Source organism: Epinephelus lanceolatus, chromosome 23, assembly GCF_041903045.1.
Source record: "Epinephelus lanceolatus isolate andai-2023 chromosome 23, ASM4190304v1, whole genome shotgun sequence".
Lineage (NCBI taxonomy): Eukaryota > Metazoa > Chordata > Actinopteri > Perciformes > Serranidae > Epinephelus > Epinephelus lanceolatus.
The window spans coordinates 7,238,056-7,261,714 of record NC_135756.1 but is presented as its reverse complement, the minus strand read 5'-3'; the positions used below and the strand labels follow the sequence as shown (position 1 = coordinate 7,261,714).

Sequence of the window (23,659 nt, the reverse complement as noted above, 5' to 3'; positions counted from 1 at the left end):
CAGTTGAATAAATTGTGTGTGTGTGTGTGTGTGTGTGTCTGTGTGTGAGAGACCTGCTGGGCTTCCTCAGCGTTCTGTCTGGCCTGGTCAGTGGTCCAGTCAGCTGTCTCAGCCAGGCGGTTCACCTCCAGGTTGTTCTGTCTCAGCAAACCAACCTCCCTCTCCAGCTGCACCAGACGACCTGTGGTGTTACCGAGCTTCAGCTCCGACATGGCCGTCTCCGACTCCACCTGACACACACACACAAACACATGTATTAAAGAAGACGATAATGGAAAACTGCTCTATGATGAAATTTCTGTATCAGTCATCAGAACATAAAGCTTATGAATGAGGGGTTTCACTTCAATTTGATTTTGAAAATAATGATCAGACATGTAAGTGACCCTCTGCACTAATGGATGTATGTATGTGTATGTGTATTGTTGTTAAAATCAATAAAGATATTACTGGGGGAAAAAAAAGATATGAGAGATTATGTGCACAACTGTGGCCAGGTTTTACAAAAAAAGACAAACCAATAAACATGGGAAAATGGGTCCAGGTTGAAAAATACCAAAGTTAATCTTTAATTCTTTTGGGTAAATCATCCACCAGTCATCACTGATATCCAGCACATCAGAGACTGAATCAGATTTTAATAAAACACCAACACTAACAAACTGATGGCAGTTTTATTCTCATGAAAACAGACACCTTGGAGGTCACAGGTCAAACTCACAGAGATCAGCAGGTCGAGCGTCCCCTTTGTGTTGTTCTGGGCCAGTTGGATGGCATCCATGGCGATACTCTGAGCACGCTCAGTCTCATCCAGGGCTGCCCTCACTACATCTGCCGTCTCCTTCATGTTAGACGCCACCTCACTGATGGACAGATAGTTTATCATGTTAACAGTGAATACACTGAGTTGTATTTATAGTAACATATCATGTTAAGACAAGCTGAGCAAACACATTCAAAGTGCTGATATGCTTTCACACAATTTTTAAAGTTTGAATAATATTTTCAGTGATTTAAAGGCAGACGCAGACAGGCCAATCATAACATAGCATTGGGCCGGCTCAGACCAGGGTCCGACAACAACACAGCTGTGCTCCATCGTTTCAGATTTCCTTCATTTTCAGGCTGGTTTTGTGGATTTGGAGCTAAATGTTGTGCCTGGGGCACGTCGTGTATTAATGATACTCGTTACCTGGAGAGGTTGGAAAATGATATACGTTTCTTCCCTGTTCCAAAACCAAAATCAGACCCTGAAAAGTGTAGGGTTAGCTAGCTAGCTACTGAAGATATAGCCTACTGAATGTATACACATGCTGCTTTTGCTTTGTAATGATTATAACAGTGCAGTGATGTGGTGGTTCACTTTTACACTGTGATCTGTAGCCTATAGTTCGGCTTTAGCTTCTAACTATCTTTGTCTTTTTAACCTGTTGTTGCTGCTGAGTCAGTTTGACATCCTGGATATATCCTTCAAACACAGACTGTAGACCCCTCTGTCTGCTTCTCTCTAGAATCACTCTTTCATTTCTCCAAATATATGATCATACTTCCTCGGAGAGTGCAGTTTGTTACAGTGTAGGCTCCATGCTTACTCTGACAGCTTGTCGGCCCATCACAAAGGGGCGTGGCTTAGCGAAGGGTAAATTGAGGTGTGCTTATTACCTGGCAGCCTTGGCCTCCTTCAGCAGCATCTCTGCAGCCTGGATGTCCTGAGCGCTCTGACTGAGGATTGTCTCCACGCTGGTCAAAGTGCCGACCTTCTCCTTGATCTCCTTCGTCAGCTCCTGCAGCTTCTCTGTCGAGGTCGGCATCTCCAGAGCCAACACCTCATTGGCCACTGCCTCAATCACTGAAACATCTGCCTTTTCATCTGGATTATCAGGGACAAAAACATAGTTGATTCCTTCTCCCCCTTTGAAAGGCTGAATAGACTTAGTCCAACAGTTATTTTTGTTTTTCAAGCTGCCAACAGAAACTAGATTTAAGGTTACTTGTTTGTGTAGTACTCACTGGTGAGTAGGTCTCGAATCTCTTTGATGAGGTTGCGGAGCTGCTCGTTGCTCTGCTCCACTCTCTCTTTGCTGCGGTTGGATTTGATCAGCACCTCCATAGCGTTCACCTTGGCCTCATTTGCGCGGTTGTTGGCCTCCCACACCTGATCACAAACAAAATTAGCAACGTGCTCAAATGTGTCTTGAGTTATTCTACATCGGTTTACAATGTTCACTCACCATCCTGGAGAGCTTGTCTACCTCCTGCATGGCTGCGAGGATCTCCTTGTCCAGTTCTTTGGCTGATTTGAGAGCAGTTTCGGAAGTCGTGACGAGGCCTTCGCATCCTTCTCCGCCACACTGAGGCGCACCGTCCTCGCCAACACAGCCCAGACCGCCGCAGGTGGAGCCAGAGCAGTTGTCACCTTCAGCTGCACCACCACACGTCTGCAGGGAGAGGATTAAAAAAAGTGTAAGTGAATATTGAATCAGCAAATATTAAACAACATTCAGCATATAGATGAAACTTTACTTTCTCACCTTCTCACTGAGCGGTGACAGGTCATATTTCTCCAGCTCGGTGGACAGTTTGTCCAGCTTCTGTGAGTTTCTTTGGTGCTTGCGCTCAAACTCCTTCTGAGCCTTGCCCAATTTGTCCTCAGTGGCTTTGCGTACTGCTGCTGAGCTCTCCACTGTGCTTCCGGGATCAGTGGTGGACATGTTGGCACGGAGCTCTGCCATCGTAGACTGCATGTGTGCGGTTGCGATGGTGTCCATGGCACCTGAAAACAACACAAAGGGTTGATGTCTGTCTGCGTCATCATGGAACTGTGAGAGGTGAATGTATGGGGGGACGTCAGCAACAGTACGCTATTTGAAACTGGATTACTTGACATGAATATAGTGGCATAAAATTTCTCGTCAGTTATTGGTGGTTTTCAGCAGAGGTTCAGCATGACTCAGCTCTTTTGTACAATGAAAAACGATGTTATAAAAGCCACTTCAGGAGCATGTCAGGAATCCTGCGTTGACCATAGAGCTGAAGTCCCTCCCCTTCCAGTGGACAACCATGGGACCTTATTTTTAGGGGTGTAAATCACCAGCTTCATCACAATACGATATCATATCGATTTGTTTGGATGACGATACAATGTTTGCCGATATCACAAAGTCTGTCACGATACGATTTTGATTCGATTCAGGAGCCTGCGATCGATATGACACGATATCATATGCCCATCTAACACAATCATTTACATCAACTCACAAAAACAACTAGAATATGATTTGATCATTTTATTTCTGAGCTCTGTTTGTTGTTTGAGCGGAGGCGCGCTTGCCCAGAAATGGTGACACAGACGTGCCATGTGAATTTCAAAATAAATGTGTATCTTTAAGATGACGATATGGATCAGTGTTTTCATTTTGCATCGATATAATCGGATTGTTAATCAATGAATTGATGTATCGATGTGGATCGATCGTATTATTTTGGAAAAAACACATAGAGTAGTTAACTGTGAGAAACAAATAATTTTTTGATCCTGTTTGAACTGTACCATGAATTAGACATATAATGTTATGATGAATTTACAAGATAATGTTGAAACTCAAAAAAGCTGCAGTTGTCATAAAACTGTCGACTGTGAAAATACATAATTAGAAAGACGACGCTGCGTAAGTGATGTCTTAACTTTCTTTCTCACTGAAGCGACAATGCCTGTGTGTTTCACAGCGGGATGTACTAACACAAGTCATGCTTTCACTTCCCAGCTGATAAACAGACCCGGAGTCACTGGGTAAAACACATCAGGTCAGATAGAGTTACATTTGTGCATGGACCACTGCTAAGTAACCTAAGCTGCTAGCCAACTGGTATTGGTGGTGTTTATTTTGCAAGACAAGAGATGTAGTTCATTGAGCAGTTTCACACAAAACTAAATAGCATGACCACAAACTGTGACTATTTTGACTTGCAAATTTATCTTTTAAACTTGCAAACCTCGTATGTGTAATTCATGGCACAACTCAACGGGATCAAAAATGTATTTTTCTCTTGGAACGGTACATATTTTTTCCATAATAAAGTCTCATTCTGGTCAACTGGAAATTAAGGCACATAGAAGCCTCTCTATGCCGTCTATTATCTTGATAGAGTTACACCAAAGGTATAATACTTATTATACTAAAAGTGCATACACCTGCTCAGGCTGCACAATCTGTTATTTGTCATTTCATGGACAGATTTTTTAAAACTGCAACTTGACCAGGATCTGCATCAAAATAGCTATAATCCAGAAGCATAGATCTGATTTTTTCTTTCAGGTAAGTGCTGTCAGTTTGAGACAAACAGCAGATTTTTTTTTTTTTTTTTTAATGCTCAAATCTTACAGTGCAAAGAAATCATGTAAAACCAATTTGTGGAATGTCACCGAAAACTAATCAGTTTTCCCATGTCTGAACTCTCCACCACATTTAATTGAAATCTGTTGTTATTTTTTGGGAGAAGAACTTACCTAACAACCATGTAACCCAGTTTTTAAAAACAAAGCGCTGCAGTTTTTAGAGACAAGGTGAGAATAGGTATAACAGGATAAATGTGAAGCAATATGCTGATGACTTGATGGTTTCCCTGTCAGTTAAATGTTTAGAAACACACAGTTTCTCTCATGCAGTGGTTTCTCACCCTGGATGTTGGCATTCTTGGCGTTGTACACCTGCTGCCTCAGCTCCTCGACACTCTGCTCCAGCTGGTTGGCCTCATCAGTCAGTGTGTCCAAGTTTGCATCGGTGGCATTGGCGTCACTGTGAAGAAGGTTCAAGGTCTCCTCCGTTGTGTTTAGCTTTCCGTTGAGGTAAGACATCACACCGCTGGAGAGACAACACAGTAATGAGCTCAAACAAAAATGTGTCTGCTACATCTCTTTGTAGAACTCTATTTGTTTATGAATATACGTGATATGATGCATCAGCTCCTGAATCTGCTCCAGCTTCACTGCTGCAGGGTTGCTCTCCAATATGTCTCTGACAGCTTTGACGTTTCTCTCCAGGCTGTTGACTAAGTCTTTATAAGGTGCCGTCACCCCGCTGGTCTGGAGCTGAGTTACTTGGGCCTCCAGACGTCGAGTTTGATTGGTCAGCTCGCCGACCACGGTGTCCCACACGGCGAAGCACTTATGGCAGGGTTCACAGAAGGGGAACTCTCCCTGGTAGCCCCTAGCACACACGTCACACCGTGGGCCGGACACACCTTCCACACAAGTGCACTGACCGGTCGCACGATGGCACTGCTCGCTGGAGATTCCCCGAGGGTCACAATCACAAGCTGGAAAGAGACAGAGAAGAAAGTCAGGGATCCAGGAAGAGGCATCTGCCATACAGAGGAACTGAGATATAGTTAGTAAATATAAGTTATACCCCCTAAAGCCTCAGGCAGTTTTAGAGACAAAACATAATGTAAAATGTCAATTTTGAATAATTTCTACGTTAAATTCACTTAACTACAGATGGTAATCGAGAACTGGTTCCAGCTGAGGACCAGTTCAGAATTGTATGGTCCATCGTCATCATATGCGTCAGAGTAAATCAACTCCTTTAATTGATACCGGATTGGTTTTCTGACAGTTGCGCATTGCAAAATAACGTCAAATTTATGCGTCTACGCTGCTGAAAACTTACAACAAGAAACAAGAAACATCTTTCTATACAATATGGGCTTAAATTCCAGGAATGCCATGTGTCTGACACTATGAATGAGTGCCACTGCTTCCCAACCGAGCAGCACATCTGTTACCGAGGGTAAATATCCGAAAACTTTATCCTAAATCCTCAACTCTGACTTGCAATCCAACCCTCTGGTCACCCTCTTTGGCACCACCGGAGAGGATGATGTACAAGTGACTCTGACGCAACGCCGTACACTGTCTTTCACTTCTCTGCTGGCCTGACAGGCAGTTCTTATCAGATGAAGGGATGCTGCCCCACTGTCCCAGAGACATTACTTCCTGCCTTTATCTTGAAAAGATCCACAACTCAGTTGGTAACTCAGGAAAAAAAATCCCAAAGATGTGGGGCCACTTTCTGAGCTTTCAGTAAACTGAAGACTTTGTGATTATGTCTTGTTCTTGTTGCTTTCTGTCATCTCTCCTTCTCTCTTTTAATATTGAGCCTGACTTTCAGCTTATCTGTCATTTCTGCACTATTCAGGCGATGGAGGACCGTCCTATTGACGATATTTCAGCTGTTCTAAGGAGCTAGTGGTAATGGGGAGGATTGTGATTGGATTTCATGCTTTGTTCCTTCTCATAAAATTATACAGTGCAAGTTTTTTTCCACAAAAACAATGTATAGACTCATATAAAAGTTCATCTTTTTCAGTCATTATGACCCACAAGAAATGTGTGGTGGTGTATTTATCTGCAAGGACTCTGCTCTCTGTTTTGTTCAGGACGTTCCTGGCAAAAATTGTGGACACAGCACTAAAAAAAACGCAACTATAGAGATGTGAAATGCCATTCTGGGGTTGGCTTTCACTCCCCCTTTGGCTGGCGAAACAGTAAGGTATAGTAAGAGGTAGAGCAGGTTGTCTACTAGTCAGATGATCGTCGCTGTGATCCCTGGCTCCTCCAGTCCGCATGTCAAAGTATCCTTTATCTATGATACTGAACCCCAATTGCTCCCAATGGCTATGGGCCATATGTGAGTGCATGTGAATGGTTACCGAGCAGCAGGTGGCACCATTTATGGTAGCATCAGCCACATGTGTGTGTGTGTGTGTGTGTGTGAATGTGACTGTAAAAGTGCTTTGAGTGGCCATCCAAATAAATGCTTTTGTCGGCGGTCACTGTCATCAAGTATACTAAGTATTTGTCCTTATCTGAGACATTTACATTATGTATTATGACTTAAGCATCACAGGAGTCAAAGAAGAACAATATAACCTGATTATATAACTTGTTTTCTGTCTAAAGCTTAAGCAAGGCCTAAAGGACTCCATAAACAGTTAGATGAGACGTGTAATGGCTTAATATTTTTACATCTTCCCGGGGAAATGAACCATTTAAAAAGAAAGTTTGTTCAACTTCCACCATCTCCGGTAAATAACCTCAGACATGAACGTGACCTTTAAGGTCAGACCGACCCACTGAGTATCGAGGCACTCCACAGGGCTGCCCGCCCTCCACAGAGTAGAAGACGACAATAAGGAGGAGGAGGAGGTTTGGTGTAAGTCAGACAGAAGGAATGCAGAGTGTGAGAGGCTTCCACCATCAGTGCTGCTGCATGTATTTGTGTGATTTATGGAGCAGAAGGTGAGGGCTTGGTTTGAAGTTTCATTTTTGTCATGGTGAAATACTACACCTGTTTTTAAAAGCACATTAGGGTCAGAGCAAACGTGGTGATTAAGGGCCATTACGTGCAAATACAAGAGCCACATACTTTACACAGTCGCCCGGTTTGGTTCCCTTAAATCACCTCACGCGAAGATGCCGACAAGACAAACATTTTAACCTCTGACGTCTAAATCTGGACAGAAGAACAACCTCTCAGCTGCTGCCGCATCTTTACGAGGCTTCGTTATCAACACACTCTCACATAACTGCACATTACTCCCACATGTTTCTCAGTACGGCGGCCACGGAGCTCAGATTATTTCCCGTGAATTTGCACATAAGTATCATCTGTGCGGAGAGGCAGTGAGGTCCAGCTGGTTTAGCAGCTTCGGAGACCTTTAGGGAATACAGCAGGAATAATTCAAGAGAGTCCTCTGGGCGTTGGTGCATGACGAAAATGGGATGCCTGGGAGTTCTGGAGAACATCTGGTTCTCATGAGCGGGGAACAAGAGGTCAGTCCCAGATCCCCTCTCCTCTCCTCGCCCTCTTTCTTTCTCTGAGGGCGAGCCAGCTACTGTGAGGTGCACATTTCTGCAGATGGACTCTCCAGCAATTTGTTCAGCACACAATAAAACTTTTTGGAACTGAAACCGACAACTGCACACAAGCTCGCTGATTCACTGCCGCTGACATGTAACCAACTCATTCCAAAGTCCTTTCACAGTCACAGTGGTATGTTTCCTTGTACATAATGAGCTGCACACACACATGTATCACATCTCATGAGAACTCCAACCACTTGCATGAAAAAAAAAGACCTAATGAGTGTAAAAGGAGCGTTTAGGAGCGTTCACATCCTTATTGGGTGAACAGTGAAGGACTCGTGGCCTTCTTTACTCCCCCCAGTGTTAGGACAGAGATCTTACACATACAAACAAGGCTAATAAGGAGTTTTTATTGTCCCAACTGTGGCATGTTCTTGGCTTGCCATGTCTCGTCCCTGACCTCAGTCAAACTGTGAATATGTTTTACAAACTGAGGTCCAGAATGAATTTGGCTGCAGTTCCACAAAACCTAGATAGCAGATACTGAGATTGAAGCTGAGATTTTCCAGTTATCCCGCCTGACTTTAGTCGTGACTCCGTTTCATGAAAGCAGTGGCACATGTTGCCGTTGTGAGAGGTTAGATGAATATATTATACCTAGATTTAATTTTAAGATTTTACCGATTACTTTTAAGGCTCTTCGTGATCTCTCTCCCAGCTATATCTCCGACCTCTATGTCCTTGAGGTCCGCGGGCAGCAGAGGCCTTTTGTCTGTTCCAGAGGCCCGGCTGAAAACTTAAGGGGACAGAGCGTTTGCTGTCAGGGCCCCGAGGCTCTGGAAGAATTTGCTCGAGGAAATCAGGTTGGCCGACTCAGTGATCTCTTTTAAGTCCCTTCTTAAAACATACTTTTATCGGAGAACCTTTAAGTTCCTTTAAGTTTTAAGTTCATTTAAACTGTCTTCTATTTCCTCAGTTTTTAACACTATCAGTGCTTTTAAAAGTTTTTGTTTTCATGTCTTTTCTGTTGTAATTATTGACATGTAAAGCACTTTGTAACTCTGATTTGAAAAGCGCTTTAGAAATAAAGATAATTATTATTATTTTATTGCAGTTGTTGAGATAATTAGAGATGGCAGATAAAGTTGCAAAGGTGATAAGGGCAATTTTTCACACCAGACAGGGCCTCTTATAACCTTTTGAGGCTACTTACGCATTCAGCTGATGTTTTAAATGGTTGGTTTAGAGTCACCAAAGTCAGACGATAACATGAACTCACTAACTCATCAAGTCAGCCGTAGACCAGCAGCTTCCGTGTTCAGCGGGCTTCAATTAGTCTGGTGGCTTTGACGAGAGCATAGATGAGGAACTGAAGCCTTTAATGGCTTCGTCGTTGGAATTTTTCAGTGGCTAAAATACGTTTTGCTGCTGCCCCCTTCCACAGCAGTGCATTACTTAGCTTCCATGTTGGTACTCCTGCCTGCTTCTCCAAACTAGGGGCGTTCTGACGGCCACATACTGTTTGTAATATCGTACTATGGATACGTACTTCACACAACACCACTTCAAAAACTCCAAATTATCTCTTTAAATTCTCTTCAACTCTTTAGATTCCCAATATGTGGTCAATTTATGAAAATAATGGCTGTTTGGAAAGTTTTCTGCAACGTTGTCAGAGATATGAGAGCCGCCGGGTCAGACCGGCCGTCTGTCATGTGATACAGTCATGTTGCCTGAGTTTACTTCGGTGTAGTAAAGGCAAACTTAATCGTTGCAAGAAATTACTTTACAAAGATAAATGATGCAAGAAAATACATCATTTTAATATGCAACCTATAATGCATTCAGCTGGTCTGCATGCTTTTTCTCGTTGTTTTATTAAAGCTGCTGTTTCCTTTTTTATATATATATGACATGCTTTGCTTCTTCGTATGCTTCCATTATTAGCTGGTGCTTACTGAGTGTAAATCATGCAGCATGCGTCTCCATTTCAGCATCAGTGAATCTGTGATTGACTTCATGGTCACGTGGCTTCACCTGGTCGCAACATGAAACGCACAAAGCCACAAAGCACCAACTAGACCAGGTCAAGCCTCGCTTTATCCGTTGGCCTGGATTTCTGAATTCTGCTTTCTTGAAATATGCCCCATTACAAAGGAGAGAATTTGTAACCACATATTTAAACCTCTATGAACTGACTTGTCCACTGGAGGGCAGCGGAAACAAGCTGCAAACACAACTTTCAGATATTAAATATCCATATAAAATAAACTGAAGTAATAGATGTGTCAGAACAGACTCATGAACCTCCCTTGTGTGTTGGGAAACTTTTTTCCATGTATATATATGCGACCCACCGTGACATTTGACCTCTGGATTCCCCCAGAAGAGCTCCCTGCACTCTCGACACGTCTTCCCACCAAAACCGGGTTTGCACAAGCACTGTCCTGTGACCTGCGGGAACACCAAAACACAAATAACATCAGGTCAGCAAAATATTATCAGACAGTGGGTGTACGGGTTAGAAAAATAAAACATAGATGGAGGATTTGTGTCTTAAATTGTTAAAGTTCCGGACTAATGTGGTTTGTTTCAAGTCTTTTCTTTCCCATTCAGACACAATGGACCTTTGTAGTTAGATACAACTCGCTCCTCTTACAGAAATGTGTATTCAGTTATTCCACAGTGTATTCTGAGACTTCCTTCCTCTGATGGAAAGCAGCCAGTAAACACAGAAACCCAAATGTTTGTGTGTGTGAGTGTGTGCACACTACTCTCCTCTGTACGTGCACGTTTCTGTGGATTCACATGCAGATCTGTGAGTGTGGGTAAAACAGAGCTGCAAAGAAAAGCAATTCCCAAACAGCTGGAGTCTGTATATAAAAAAAAAACTACACAAACACTCGGTGATTAGACAGGTTGGTCACAGTGACTTACTGCCGCCCTGCAGCTTTATTCTCAGTGAGAATTGTTTGGAAAGCATCCCAACCAGCCACAGCATTGTGTAAGGAAACCTGGAAACAGCATTTCATTGAGAGACGAGAGTTTGCGGTGCAGCGCTGGGATTCAGTTCAACTATACATCATAACGTGGGAGAGCAAACCGGAGCAGCTGCTGCGATGCTAATGCAGGAAATGATGCAGACAGATGTTGGATGTTGGCGAGTGGATACGGCTCCTGGATTTCATCGCAGCATCTGACTCACCTCGTTGCAGGAGGATCCAAAGGAGTGGACGGGGTCGCAGTCGCAGCGCTGGCAGCCCATCCCGCTGGCAATGTTCCACGTATCAGGGGCACAGCGGTCGCAGTTCTGACCGACCACGTTGGGCTGGCAGGGACACTGACCGCTGTGCTGGTCACACTGACACTCATCAGGGGACGAACAGGCCCGAGGTGAGGTGCCCACTGAGTAACACATGCACTCTGCACAGGGGAGGGAAGAGGTTCAGGTTATAGCTGCGTCTTTGGGGTAAGACTGGTGAAAGTAGTTTGTGTGATTTATCTTTATATTTACAGGAACACAGCAGAATTTTTCAAGATTTTCAAACTTAAACAAACAACAAGAGGGTTCCTGGTGCAAACCCAGGGTAGTGGAGCCTCTCTGTCTGGAGTTTGCGGCTTCCTCCCACAGTCCAAAGACACGCGGGGGGGCTGGAGCCTATCCCAGCTGACACTGGGTGAGAGGCGGGGTTCACCCTGGACAGGTCGTCAGACTATCACAGGGCTGACACATAGAGACAGACAACCATTCACACTCACATCCACACCTACGGACAATTTAGAGTCACCAATTAACCTGCATGTCTTTGGACTGTGGGAGGAAGCTGGAGTACCGGGAGGAAACCCACACTGACACGGGGAGAACATGCAAACTCCACACAGAAGGGCTCCCCCACCCTAAAAACTAGGAACCCTCTTTCTTAGTCTGAGGCGAAAGTGTTAAATTTGTATTGATATAGAAATTAAATTCATATCAGACATGCTAAATCATGTATACATGTATATACCCGTACATACAGTAAGTCACAGTGTCACATAAACATCTGTACTCACTCCTGCAGCTCTGAGTCGCAGCAACGCCGTAGTAACCCTGTCTGCAGTGCTGACACCCGTAGCCCTCAGTGTGGTACAGGCACTTGAGACAGGCACCTGTCCGAGCGTCACAGGACCCGGGGTCGTGCATGTCGATGTTGCCGTTACACTGGCAGGGCATGCAGCGCCCACCAGGCACCAGAGGGTTCCCGAAATAACCAGGAGCGCACTCATCACACCTGGCACCTGGACGAGGACAGGAAACAGGAAGTGAACTCATGTTTTTTTAAGTTCAGCGGGTTAATTAGAGGGGACCTGAGGTGATGTTTGGGTTTGATGTGAAGATGCGATGACATACGCAAACATGTGATGCTTTGAGCAATTAAAAAAGCTGCTTACATAAAAACAAATCTGTTATTCCTAAGTACTGTGAGATGCTCCGTGTGTGTTTCTATACCTTTGTAGCCGGCGCTGCACACACACACCAGCTGGTTCGTGTTAGCCAGAAGGTAACAGCTGTCAGAAAACTGGCGTCCACTGCGCGGCCCATCGGGGCACATACAGGGGCGGCAGTGGCTACCTGAGCCCAGCTCTGGGTCACCATGGTAACCATCCAAACACCTGGAGGTAAAGAAAGGTCAATTTGGGAGATGCTTTGACTTTAATCCTTCTGACTCAGCTTTGTGGGGCATACCTCTCACAGTGGTGTCCGGTGGTGAAGTCCCTGCAGCCCTGACACTCTCCGGTCTGAGGGTGGCAGTACTCACTGTGGCCGTTACAGTGGCACGGTCGGCACTGAGGGAAGCCCCAGAAGCCCTGCAGGCAGTGGGAACACTGGCGCCCTGTGGCCCCTGGAACACACTCGCACTGACCCGTCGCCTCGTGGCAGAAAGAAGTGACCGCGCCCCGTGGGTCACAGTCACAAGCTGAGGGTGAAGTTTGAGTCATTACACTTCCTGTTTCTGAGTTAAATAAACATCAAACTACATTTACGTCAGACACTTACATCTGCAGCCAGAGGGGCTGAACAGGTACGTAGCCGGGGCACAGTGCTCACAGTTTCTGCCAACAACGTTGGGTCGACACCGGCACTGACCTCCACTGGACTCACACACGGTGCTGAGTGAACCCTGAGGGTCACACTGGCATGCTGGGAGGGAAGACAAGGTACAGAAACATGGAGATTTATGTTATGAGAAATTTCTATTGTACAATAATTAAAACAACAGGATGAGTAAGTTTATCTAGGATATTTTAAATTTTAAAATCTCATATAAATTTTACAAGTAAAATAGAAGTATGCAGAGCAGTGATTATATCCTCCCCGATGAATGATTAACTCCTCCTTTAGGTAAGTCAATAAATACAAATATCTGTGATTATATTATGTTTGCTCTGGGTTCAACGTCAGGCAAGCAAAGGGTTTTTTTTCAGAGTGTCATCAATGTCAAATTTGGTGGCATCTGACATATTAAACAAGGCACCACTGATGTTAGAGCTGAAACAATTAGTTAATTGTCAGAAGGAAATAATCAGCGACTACTTTAATAATCAGTGAGTTCCAGTTCTGTGCTGCTTTTCTTTGACACAAGTGACAGTAAAAATCATCTGTGGGTTTTGGACTTTTGGTTGGATGATTTAAAGATGTCACTTTGGGCTTGAAGAAATGGTGATGGACAATTTTCACTCACTTCTGACATTTTATCGACCAATCTATTGTTAGAATACTTGAAATAATACTAATAACATTCATTAGTTGTAGTGTACCTGTGAATAATAGACAGAAAACCAAATAAACAAAAGTAAAAGTCCAGTAAAACAAAGAAACTGGATAGAAATAATTAAAAAGAGCTCTTTTTTATCTTTCAATTGATAATTTTTCAAGAAGAAATCGAGTTAAAGGTCGAGTGTAAAGGATTTAGTGCCATCTGATGGTGAGATAACAGATTGCAACCTGTGGCTCTGGAGCCCCTCTCCAGTGGCTCCCTGTGGCTTTGACGAACAAATTATATGGAAATGACTAGTTTTTTTCCTTCACATTTCAACAACTAAAATATGTGTAATACATCTGCTGCCTGGCACCTTTCATCCAAATTTTGCCAAACTTCGATAGCAGTGGCTGGTCTTGAGTCTTCCTAGCTGGTTAGCTATGGAAGCCAAATCCAAAAAAGTGAAAGTCTCGTAATAAAATAGAGAATTTGGAAGTGTGTGGACAGATTTGTTTGCTTTTACTGTCAGCTCTGTAAAGATAAATCACCAAATAATCATAAATAGTGCCCATCTCATGCTAAGACTATGAGTATCGGCTAATTTCAATATAATATGCTAATAATATTGCCTTCATTATAAGGCTCAAATATGTTTTGTGGCTTCACACAAGATTTTTTAAATCATTTTTGGCCAAAAATGTCTCTTTTGACAGTAAAGGTTGCCGACTCCTGGTGTAGGAGAACTACAGTTGCCAACGAGAAAAAATGAATGGTGCTATCTAGAGCCAGTGTTTGATTTGTCCACTCTGGGCTACTGTGAAACAACATGGCGGACTCCACGGAAGAGGACCCGCTCCATATGCAGATATAAACAGCTCATTTTAAGGTAATGAAAACACAATGATTCTTAGTTTCAGGTGATTATAGATTAATGAAGACATAGTCTGCCAATACATCTTCCTGAATCCTTCACACTGGACCTCTAATAAGAAAATGCCTCTGTACAAACACACATTACACACACTAAACTACACACCCATGGCTCCTTTGTGCAGCAGAGCAGAGACGCTGAAGATGTAGTCGTTACAGATGTCGGTCAAGGGGCTTTTGACGACACTCTGGCTGCTCTCCAGACACCGGTAGCGCTGGAACGTATCCCACGCTCCCTCACCATCGACCCCATGGAACATGTCCAGCTCCCTGACCCGAGGCATCAGCACCAACTATAAGGAGACAAGGAGGTGGACAAGATAGACGAGGGGTCGGGGGAAGGGAAACCATAATGAAAACACAGGTTTGAAGGAGTGGAGTAACAGAGTGGAGGGAGTTATTTTAGATGGTTAAGGCACCAAATAAGCAATCATGGCTGATTGTAGCATCTATAGTTTTATCTCTTAGTAGTTAAAAAGACCGACAGGAGAACAGGTCCTTTAAGATAAGTTTGGGGTTAAGGAATGAAACTCAACATACAGAGTCGATGAGTGTGTACGGGCTCTGGATTTCACTGGCTGACGAGTAGAGAGGCAGAGTGAGACGGACGGTATAGTTCAGTCCTTCCTCGAAACACACCGGCCTCACCAGCAACACGTGTCTGAAACACAACAGACGGTCGGTCAGTGTGTGGCAGTGAATGTGTCACCACACAGACACAGTAAAGTGAACTCAGGTTTTTACCTGGATCCAGGTGGAAGAGAGATGGACTGCTCGTCTCCACTCTGGATGGAGTTGCTGCAGTGAGCGGAGTAGTCTGGAGGGTTGAAAACGGGACGCTGCACTCGGACGTTCACCTTCTCCCACTGCTCTGGCAGCTGCAAACACACACAGACACATTATTTTTATTCTTGAAGGTTAACTTTTGAAAATTTCAGACCTTGACCCTAATTTTCCATGTTTTTGTGTCATAGTGACTAATGGGGACAACAATGTCTGACACTGGTCCATATTGGCACCACTGTTGACTTTACTCCCCACATGTTTTCTAGCTCCTCTTTCAGCCCTTGGTATTTTTCGAGCTGCTTGCGTTCCTTCTTCCTGATGTTGCCATCGCTTTGGATTGCTACATCTATCACCACTGCCGTCTTCCATTGTTTGTCCATCAACACAATGTCCGGTTGGTTAGCCATCACCAGTTTGTCAGTCTGGATCTGGAAGTCCCCCAGGATCTTAGCTCAGTCATTCTCAGCCACCTTAGGAGGTGTCTTCCATTCTGACCTTGGGACTTCCAGCCCATACTCAGTGCAGATGTTCCTGTACACTATGCCAGCCACTTGGTTATGGCGTCCCATGTGATCTCGATTTCACTCGGGAGACTTTTCTAAGTGTCTGACAACTTCATTGAAAAGAATAATTGCCTAACGTATAAAGACGAATCCAGTTACCTGCGGCTCATAGCGAATAAGGATGTCATAGTCCATGGACTCTGGGACATTGTCGATGTTGAACTCTAAGTAAGCTCCTTCTGGCACATTAGCAAAGCCCATACCGGTCCACGTAGGACTGCGATCCAGAGGGTACGGCCTCGGTACCACCGTCACACCCTGACAGAGAGAAAGAAATCAACAGAGCTGTAATTTACATGTCTGAGTAAATTTTTGGCATAGTACAATGATAAACACACTCACAGGTCCGTGCGTGGCATCCTCTGCCTCGTAGGTGTAGTGATCCAGAGAGATGAAATAGAAGCCAGACTCCACCTTATCGCAGCGTCGTCCAAACATGTGCTCCCTGCACACACACTGTCCTGTGTGAGGGTCACAGCTGTGCAGAGACAGAGATGGAATGAGTACCTTTATTGTTCATGTATTTTAATTTGCTGCTTTTTTTTTATAATTGTACAGAAGTAAAATAGAGATGTGCCTGTTTTTGTGAATACTGCAAGTGTCCTACAGTAGCCCAGAATGGACAAACCAAACGCTGGCTCTAGATAGGACCATTTGTGTTTTCACATTGTTATTCAGTGTTTTACTGGTTTAAATCACAGAGTCTGTTTGTTTTGGAGAGGAACCGACCATTCATCCATCCATCCATTTTCATCGGCTTATCCAAAGCCAGGTCGCCAGTACAACAGGCTGAGCAACATATTCCAGACGTCCCTCTCCCCAGCAACACTTTCCAGGTCCTCCTGGGGGACCCCAAGGCGTTCCCAGGCCAGATGAGATATGTAATCCCTTCAGTGTGTTCTGGGTCTGCCCCGGGGCCTCCTACCAGTGGGACGTGCCCAGAACACCTCTAACAGGAGGCGCCCAGGAAGATCCTGATCAGATGCCAGAACCACCTCAACTGACCCATTTTGACGCAAAGGAGCAGCAGCTCTACTCCGAGCTCCCTCCGGATGTCCGAGCTCCTCACCCTCTCTCTAAGGCTGAGCCCAGCCACCCCACGGAGGAAACTCATTTCTGCCGCTTATATCCGCAATGGCATTCTTTGGGTCACTACCCAGAGCTCATGACCATAGGTGAGGGTTGGGACATACCGCTGGGAAAACCTCCTGAACAATGAACACTGAAGGAATTCTAACCAGGAGAACTTTCAGCTGGTTGCAATCTGCAATCCTCACCACTAGATGCCACTAAATCCCCCTAAATTTCACACACAGGACCTTTAAGTCCAGTACTTCAGTAAATGTACTTAGTTACTGTTAGTATGTATTTTTACATCTTCACTGACCAATGGATACTTGGTCAAAGAACCCCTGAGGATCATGTTCCACCAGGAGAGCTACAAATTAGACTAATTTTAGTTGGCTGAAGGCCAAGTTAAATTTGGCACAGTGCTATGTAGGTAACAGCACACGTGATACCATTTTAAGAATATAAGCTGTGTCCCCCCACTGTGTATCATCAATCACGTGGCTTCGCATGTAGCAAATGTTGATCCGAGCTCGTAATAAACGTGCATTAAGAAAGAACTCCGTGATCGGCCTCATCCTTGCATTCTTCAGATCATCACAGAAACACCTACTCTCAGTTACATTACACCTAAATAAAAGAGATCTTTAAACATACTTGTTGTTGACAGCTCCGCCCTGATCACAGTCACATGGTCTGCAGCCGTCCATGTCATTGGACAGACCCCAGTGCTGCGGCTACAAGGGAGAGAACAGACATTTGTTCATACACACACACACACACACACAGACACACACATACACACACATATATATATGGATGTGAAATATCTAAATTGAGGCTGACGGTTGTTTTTACGCACCAGACACTGATCACATTTATGTCCATCCACGAGGCGTTTGCAGAAGCACCTTCCTGTGTCCGCATCACAGGTGCTTCCTCCGGGCAGAGTGCCCAGCGGGTTACAGGTACAAGCTGCCAAAACACACAAGCAAACAATGAAACATCAGATTCAACTGCGTCGGTCCGCCTGACTGTAGTTTATCTGCACTCTGTGTGGTTGTGTCAGTTTTTATTTTAAGTCCTCCAATAAAAAACAACAAAACGGTATATTTTAAATATTCCTTGATGTCACAAAGAAATCAAATCTCTTCACTTTTCACCACAGAATTCAATTAATTCACCCATTAATAATGATGAAATTAAGGTATTTTTCTTGGGATTTTAAGGGGATAATTATTGGATTGGAATACATACGTATAAGGTATATATTTAATTGATTATATGCATGGTTTAAGAAGTTTTGACTTTGCCTTTTTTAATTAAAGGACAAATTAAGGGACCTATGACTACCACACTCAACACATTAACCTAAGATTAAGAAGTTTGCCATGTTTTCAGGGGTAAATTAAGGAGTAAGTCATGGTATTTTAAAGGATTCTTGTTTCATGATGGGTGTAGTTATCCATAAACATTCAACCATCATCCAATGACTAATTTTCCTTATTTTATTCATTAACAGTTTCACACAGAGAGCAGCAAACTTAGCCTGGTTCCAGACCATAGACCCCGCCCACTCAACTGAGTAGGCTTGCATCTCTGGTCTAGCATACTGCAATGAATTTGCGATTTATCTTGTCCAAACGATGGATGGACCAATGAACGCCGGGGGTGGGGGCGGGTCTAGCGATTAGCCAATCAGCGCCACGCTGATGTCAAGCTGTACGCCGGTGGGTAACTGGTGAGGATAGCAACAATGGCGACCGCTACAGATCCTACAGACCACATTAACGATGCTATCGAGGTATTTCGCCACTACTCACGTTAATGGAGGACCAAATTAAGGAAGCTGCTAAACTGGATTTAACGGCGATGCAGCTGGGCGTGCACGACGACGGAGACATTTTAAACGGGCAATGCTCGCTTGTTTTCGGCACCCCCGATGCATGGATACTAATGACGTCAGATTCTGGGTGAGTCGTTGTTCTCTACTGATTGGTTAGGGAAAAATCAAATTCCCTCCCCCTTGTAAATCGCCTTCAATGGAAGCCATGTCAGACTGAAGGTTCTGGGAGCTTCAGTCTGACACTCAGGCTACAGCAAACTGGGAACAACTACTTTGGTTTTCTTAAGCAAAACAATAACAAATATTGCAAAATATAAATGTATGTAAACTTTAATGGACTTACCCAGGCAGCCATCAGGCCCCTGTCCCAGTCCGTGGTGTCCCTGCCGGCAGTGGTCACAGCGCTCACCCTCCACATTGGCTTTGCACCGACACTGGCCTGAGATCATCCCGGCTGCCACGTCGGTGTGCGAATCACACAGTCCGCCCTCCAGAGACCCGGTTGGGTCACAGTTACACGCTGTGGAGACATGAAAACACAACATTAGGACATGTGCATAGGTTTTGTTTCAACACTGGGGGGTGAGGTATACTATGTGAAGTGTGGGGGGTCTCTGGGTGTCCTCTGTTTGACCATCAAACACTTTATGCACCAATCTAAGGTGGTTTATTTATATTTTTACTTACAAAGCTGTGGACTTTAAAAGGTCATATGTGTTGTCATGCTTGTCTTGCTTGGACAGGAAGAAACAATAAGAATTTGTTAAGTTACTCATCAGTGCTGCAAGTTTTTGAGTCGTTTCAGAATCAGTGATGAACGTTACTTTTGTTGGACAAAGCATATTTAATTCTACTACATTTATATTGTATTGTATGTTTTCTTAATATGAAAATAAACCTTTCTTTAAGTGTTCTCAATTTTCTAGCTAACATTTCTTGGTGCAGGCTTTTTTTCAGAACATTTTAAACATTTAAACATTTCCAAATTATGCTTTTAATAAGGAGATGGGGATAAAATCGGCTCTTTCAAAAAGTGTTGGTGTGGGGGGCAACCGGTAGAGTGTTCCCCCAATGTAGGCCAAGTCCTGCATCAAGCAGGCAATCTTTCAGTGCTGCTTTGAACGGCAGCATCAGCTGATTGTCGGTGATCAGCTGTTGCTGCCCTCCTCCCATCCACCCTTCCACCATCACATCCTAATTCTGTAGGAAACATTGAATGCTCATAATAATGTTTAAAAATATTGCAACATGCACCGCAATTGAATTTTACAATTTAAAACACAGCCTTTTGCTAAAGAGTACACTGCGCCGCACCAGCCAATCAACACTCCCGCTAGTGGGTGATGTAATGCAAGCTTGTCTGTTTTGACACAGGAAACAATATGATGGCTGGCTGGTCACAAACAACCTCTAATTACAGTTGCAGGATTGGAGCTGAGAGATGAGCAGGGAGATCTGAGCGCTGGTAAAATGGAGGGAAGTTTACCTCAGTTCCTTTACACAGACTACCCACATTGTTATGATACAGAGCTGGTTGAAAATCAGCAAAGTATCCCTTTAAGAGACATTTCAGCCTTATCTTTGGCACTGGAGCAAAGATTGAAAGCATAAATGTGCTCAGTGAATTTCATGGCAATCTTTCAAACATTTTCTAATCTGAAAAGGGGAACTTTTGGCCCAAGGGTGGCACTGGAGGAAAAGTTAGAGTATCCAAAACTGAAAGGTTGTGCTTACCAAATTACACGGAAACCTGCCCAGTAGATTGTGATAGCTGTTGTGTAAAAGTGAAAGAAGCTGGCCTGATGGTGGAGCAACAGAAAAGACTGGAGCCTCAACAAACACCTCCAGGAATCACAGATATACACAGCAGATTTCTATCTGGTGCGTAATTGTTGAGATATCTTGCTCTGTAACAAAGTGATGAATGAGGGGATTTCCTCACATGATGCTAAAAAACATTAGCTTATCTTGTAGTAACATTACTTCAGCAGTAAGTTATTTGTGAGTGAGAACGGACACGATCTGCAGAAGCAGTGTGTAATTTAAAAGTTGAGTCTTGCACAGAGGAAAAGAGAGGGGGAGGTTGTATTTCATTTTACTGCACTACTTCCACTTGTACCCAGCACTCGGCAGCTAATTACAATCATGATGACAACAGCTACTTTCTGCTTCTCACTTCAAAGGCAGCAGCTCCAGATGGTGCTTGTCTGAGACAGAAACATGTCCTGGAGGAGGACACCAACATTTTAACAGACTGCTGGTGTGATGAGTAGAGTGGACCGTGAAGACTCAGTGGAGAACAGGGGTTACGTAGAGGTGACTTACGCTCACAGACGTTGGGGTCCCTGAGGTCTCGGTTTGGGTGCTGGTAGTAGAAAGGTGCACACTGCTCGCACTGTCGGCCCACAGTGTTGTGCTGACAGTCTTCACACACGCCTCCGCTCCTGTTGCCAGTCGTCATGTAAACAGCAAGGTCGAAGTGGCACGATGTGGAGTGATGGTTACATTCACACTCTGAGAAAGAAAGTGAGATTGACTGAGACTGGTAGAATCGGATTTGCATAGTCTTATAATGAGTATTTATTTATTGTCTGTGTTGTTGTGCTGTGATTTTGGGCATTTGCAGTCGATAGATTAATGTATTTGTTGTTTTTTACTGTTGTGTTGCTTTGATTTCATACTGCAGACATTGTCATGTCAAAGGCAAATTTCCAACTGGGACAATAAAGCCTATCCTAGCCCATCCCTTCCTATCATATCCTAGCCTAGTCTATTTTATTCTATGCTAACCTATCCTATCCTATTCAATCCAATCCAATCCTAGCCTATTTAATCCTATCCTAGCCTAGCTTAGCCTAGCCTATTTTATCCTATTTTAGCCTAGCTTAGCCTAGCCTATTTGATCCTATCCTAGCCTAGCTTAGCCTAGCCTATTTTATCCTAACCTAGCCTAGTATAGCCTACCCTATTTTATCCTATCCTAGCCTACCCTAGCCTATTTTATTCTATCCTAGCCAACCCTATCCAATCCTAGCCTAACAAAACATAGTCTAGCCAAGCCTATCTTATCTCATCCTATCCTAGCATAGCCTAGCCAAGCCAAGCATAGTCTAGCCTATCCCATAATAGCCTAGCCTATCCTATCCTTGCCTAGCCTAGCCTAACCTATCCTAGCCTAGCCTAGCCTACCCTTACCTATCCTAGTCTATCCTATCCTATCCTAGCCTAGCATAGTCTAGCCTAGCCTATCCTATCCTTACCTAGCCTAGCCTAACCTATCCTAGCCTAGTCTGTCCTGTCCTAGCCTAGCCTAGCACAGCCTAGCATAGTCTATTTTATTGTTTTCATCTGTGTTATACAGTATATGGCTGCAACTAAGTATTGTTTCAACATTGTTTAATTGGTAAGCATACAAAATCTTAAAAAAAAAGGGAAAAATGCCAAAAAAATCAAATCCCACTCCAACAACCAAATAAATTTAAAGGTATACTATGCAGGATTTTCTGTTAACGTTACGTAATGTTAGCTAGTCAGTCCACGTTCGTAACATAGTTGGTTACGAGCGCTGGCTAGCTAACTTGCTCCTAGCTACAGCGGCACAATTTAATCAGCTTTGACGTTGTGACTAAGTTTGGTTTATGTGTGGAGATAGCGGTCAAATGGTGGCAACAGTGCTCCACTGTTTGTTTGCAAATTCCCATTTAAAAAGAAGATGGAGAGGAAGAAGAGGCAGTTTAAAGAAAGAGGCCGTCGTCAATTCCAGTAAGTGCAATGTGCAATTTAGGATAACACTGCCTCGTTGAAATTATAGAGTACTGAAGTGTGCGATTTGAGACACACTCCAAGACTTTGCCAGGGACCTTTGAACCCAGTCACTCCACCAAGGAAACAGAGAGTAATGAGTTGATAATTCTGTCTGATATCAGGCTAATGAAAACTGAAAGGAGGGTGAAAACCACTCGCTAGCTTAGTAAACCGCACAGGCTTTATGCTAAGTAACATAAACTATGCATTAGCATTAGCTAAGCTAACCTGCTGACTCTACAGGAGCTCCATACTGTATGTGCAGACATGAGAGGGGGGTTAATCTCACCATCAAACTTTTGTCAAGAAAACAAATAAGCTTCCCAAAATGCATAAAAGTTTACTCTGTCTTAATGTTTGTGTTCTTACTCTTGCAGGCGTGGGTGTTTCGTCCCTCTGCAGGTCTCCAAGGCGAATCCTGGTAAAAGTCTTGGCAGCGTTCACAGTTCAGTCCCTCAGTGTTGTGATTACACACACAGCGGCCATGGACCTACACACACACACAAAATAATAAATGAACACCATTTCTACTACCAGACACAGTTAGAATTAGGATCCAGTCCCAGTTCTAGAGCTTTCAATCATACCACATGATCTTCATCAGCAGATGGGAGTTACCCAGTTGTCATGAAATTGGAGATATTCAAAGTCCCATTTTTTGGAGCACTTTAGAGACTTCTAGTCCTTAAAAGTTGTGCAACATTTACTCTAGAGTCCTTAAAGTGCCCAGAAAGAAATCTGAATGAATTAATGTCAAATTAAAATTAAGATTGAAGCTTGTATGTTTTATATTCTCCAATCTGTTTCTGTGAGTATGTTTTCAGTTGTACCATGCCCTCAGCTCCCGCTGATGCTCCATCGATCGGGGCGCACTCAGAGGCGTGACCGTAGCAGAAGCAGTTGCCGCGGACGACCATGTCGTAGAGGGCGTAGTAGTACTTCTCCGTCACCTCGTCACGCGAGTCGAGCAGGTTGTCGCCCAGCGTGTGGAGCTTGATGAACTTCACCCGGAGGTTCGTGATCTTCAACATGTCTGCACACACACAGGAAATAA

The 23,659-nt window shown here is 43.9% G+C and overlaps 1 protein-coding gene across 1 annotated transcript in view; it reads right to left on the bottom strand.

Annotated features, from left to right (window-relative positions):
* Window positions 1–23,659, bottom strand: part of lamb1b (laminin, beta 1b) — a 46,441-nt gene that overhangs the window by 5,411 nt on the left and 17,371 nt on the right. The window contains exons 7-31 of the mRNA XM_033614934.2: window positions 23,436–23,638; window positions 22,975–23,095; window positions 21,127–21,315; window positions 19,145–19,321; window positions 17,818–17,930; window positions 17,613–17,692; window positions 16,230–16,365; window positions 15,987–16,145; window positions 15,283–15,416; window positions 15,079–15,199; window positions 14,645–14,831; window positions 12,906–13,049; window positions 12,594–12,825; window positions 12,357–12,520; window positions 11,921–12,145; window positions 11,073–11,290; window positions 10,225–10,321; window positions 4,947–5,316; window positions 4,678–4,862; window positions 2,532–2,773; window positions 2,232–2,438; window positions 2,011–2,155; window positions 1,663–1,870; window positions 722–863; window positions 54–230 (exon numbers count right to left, since the gene is read on the bottom strand). Coding sequence (XP_033470825.1) covers window positions 54–230; window positions 722–863; window positions 1,663–1,870; window positions 2,011–2,155; window positions 2,232–2,438; window positions 2,532–2,773; window positions 4,678–4,862; window positions 4,947–5,316; window positions 10,225–10,321; window positions 11,073–11,290; window positions 11,921–12,145; window positions 12,357–12,520; window positions 12,594–12,825; window positions 12,906–13,049; window positions 14,645–14,831; window positions 15,079–15,199; window positions 15,283–15,416; window positions 15,987–16,145; window positions 16,230–16,365; window positions 17,613–17,692; window positions 17,818–17,930; window positions 19,145–19,321; window positions 21,127–21,315; window positions 22,975–23,095; window positions 23,436–23,638 — 4,376 coding nt within the window. The remainder of the gene's footprint in view (window positions 1–53; window positions 231–721; window positions 864–1,662; window positions 1,871–2,010; window positions 2,156–2,231; window positions 2,439–2,531; window positions 2,774–4,677; window positions 4,863–4,946; window positions 5,317–10,224; window positions 10,322–11,072; window positions 11,291–11,920; window positions 12,146–12,356; window positions 12,521–12,593; window positions 12,826–12,905; window positions 13,050–14,644; window positions 14,832–15,078; window positions 15,200–15,282; window positions 15,417–15,986; window positions 16,146–16,229; window positions 16,366–17,612; window positions 17,693–17,817; window positions 17,931–19,144; window positions 19,322–21,126; window positions 21,316–22,974; window positions 23,096–23,435; window positions 23,639–23,659) is intronic.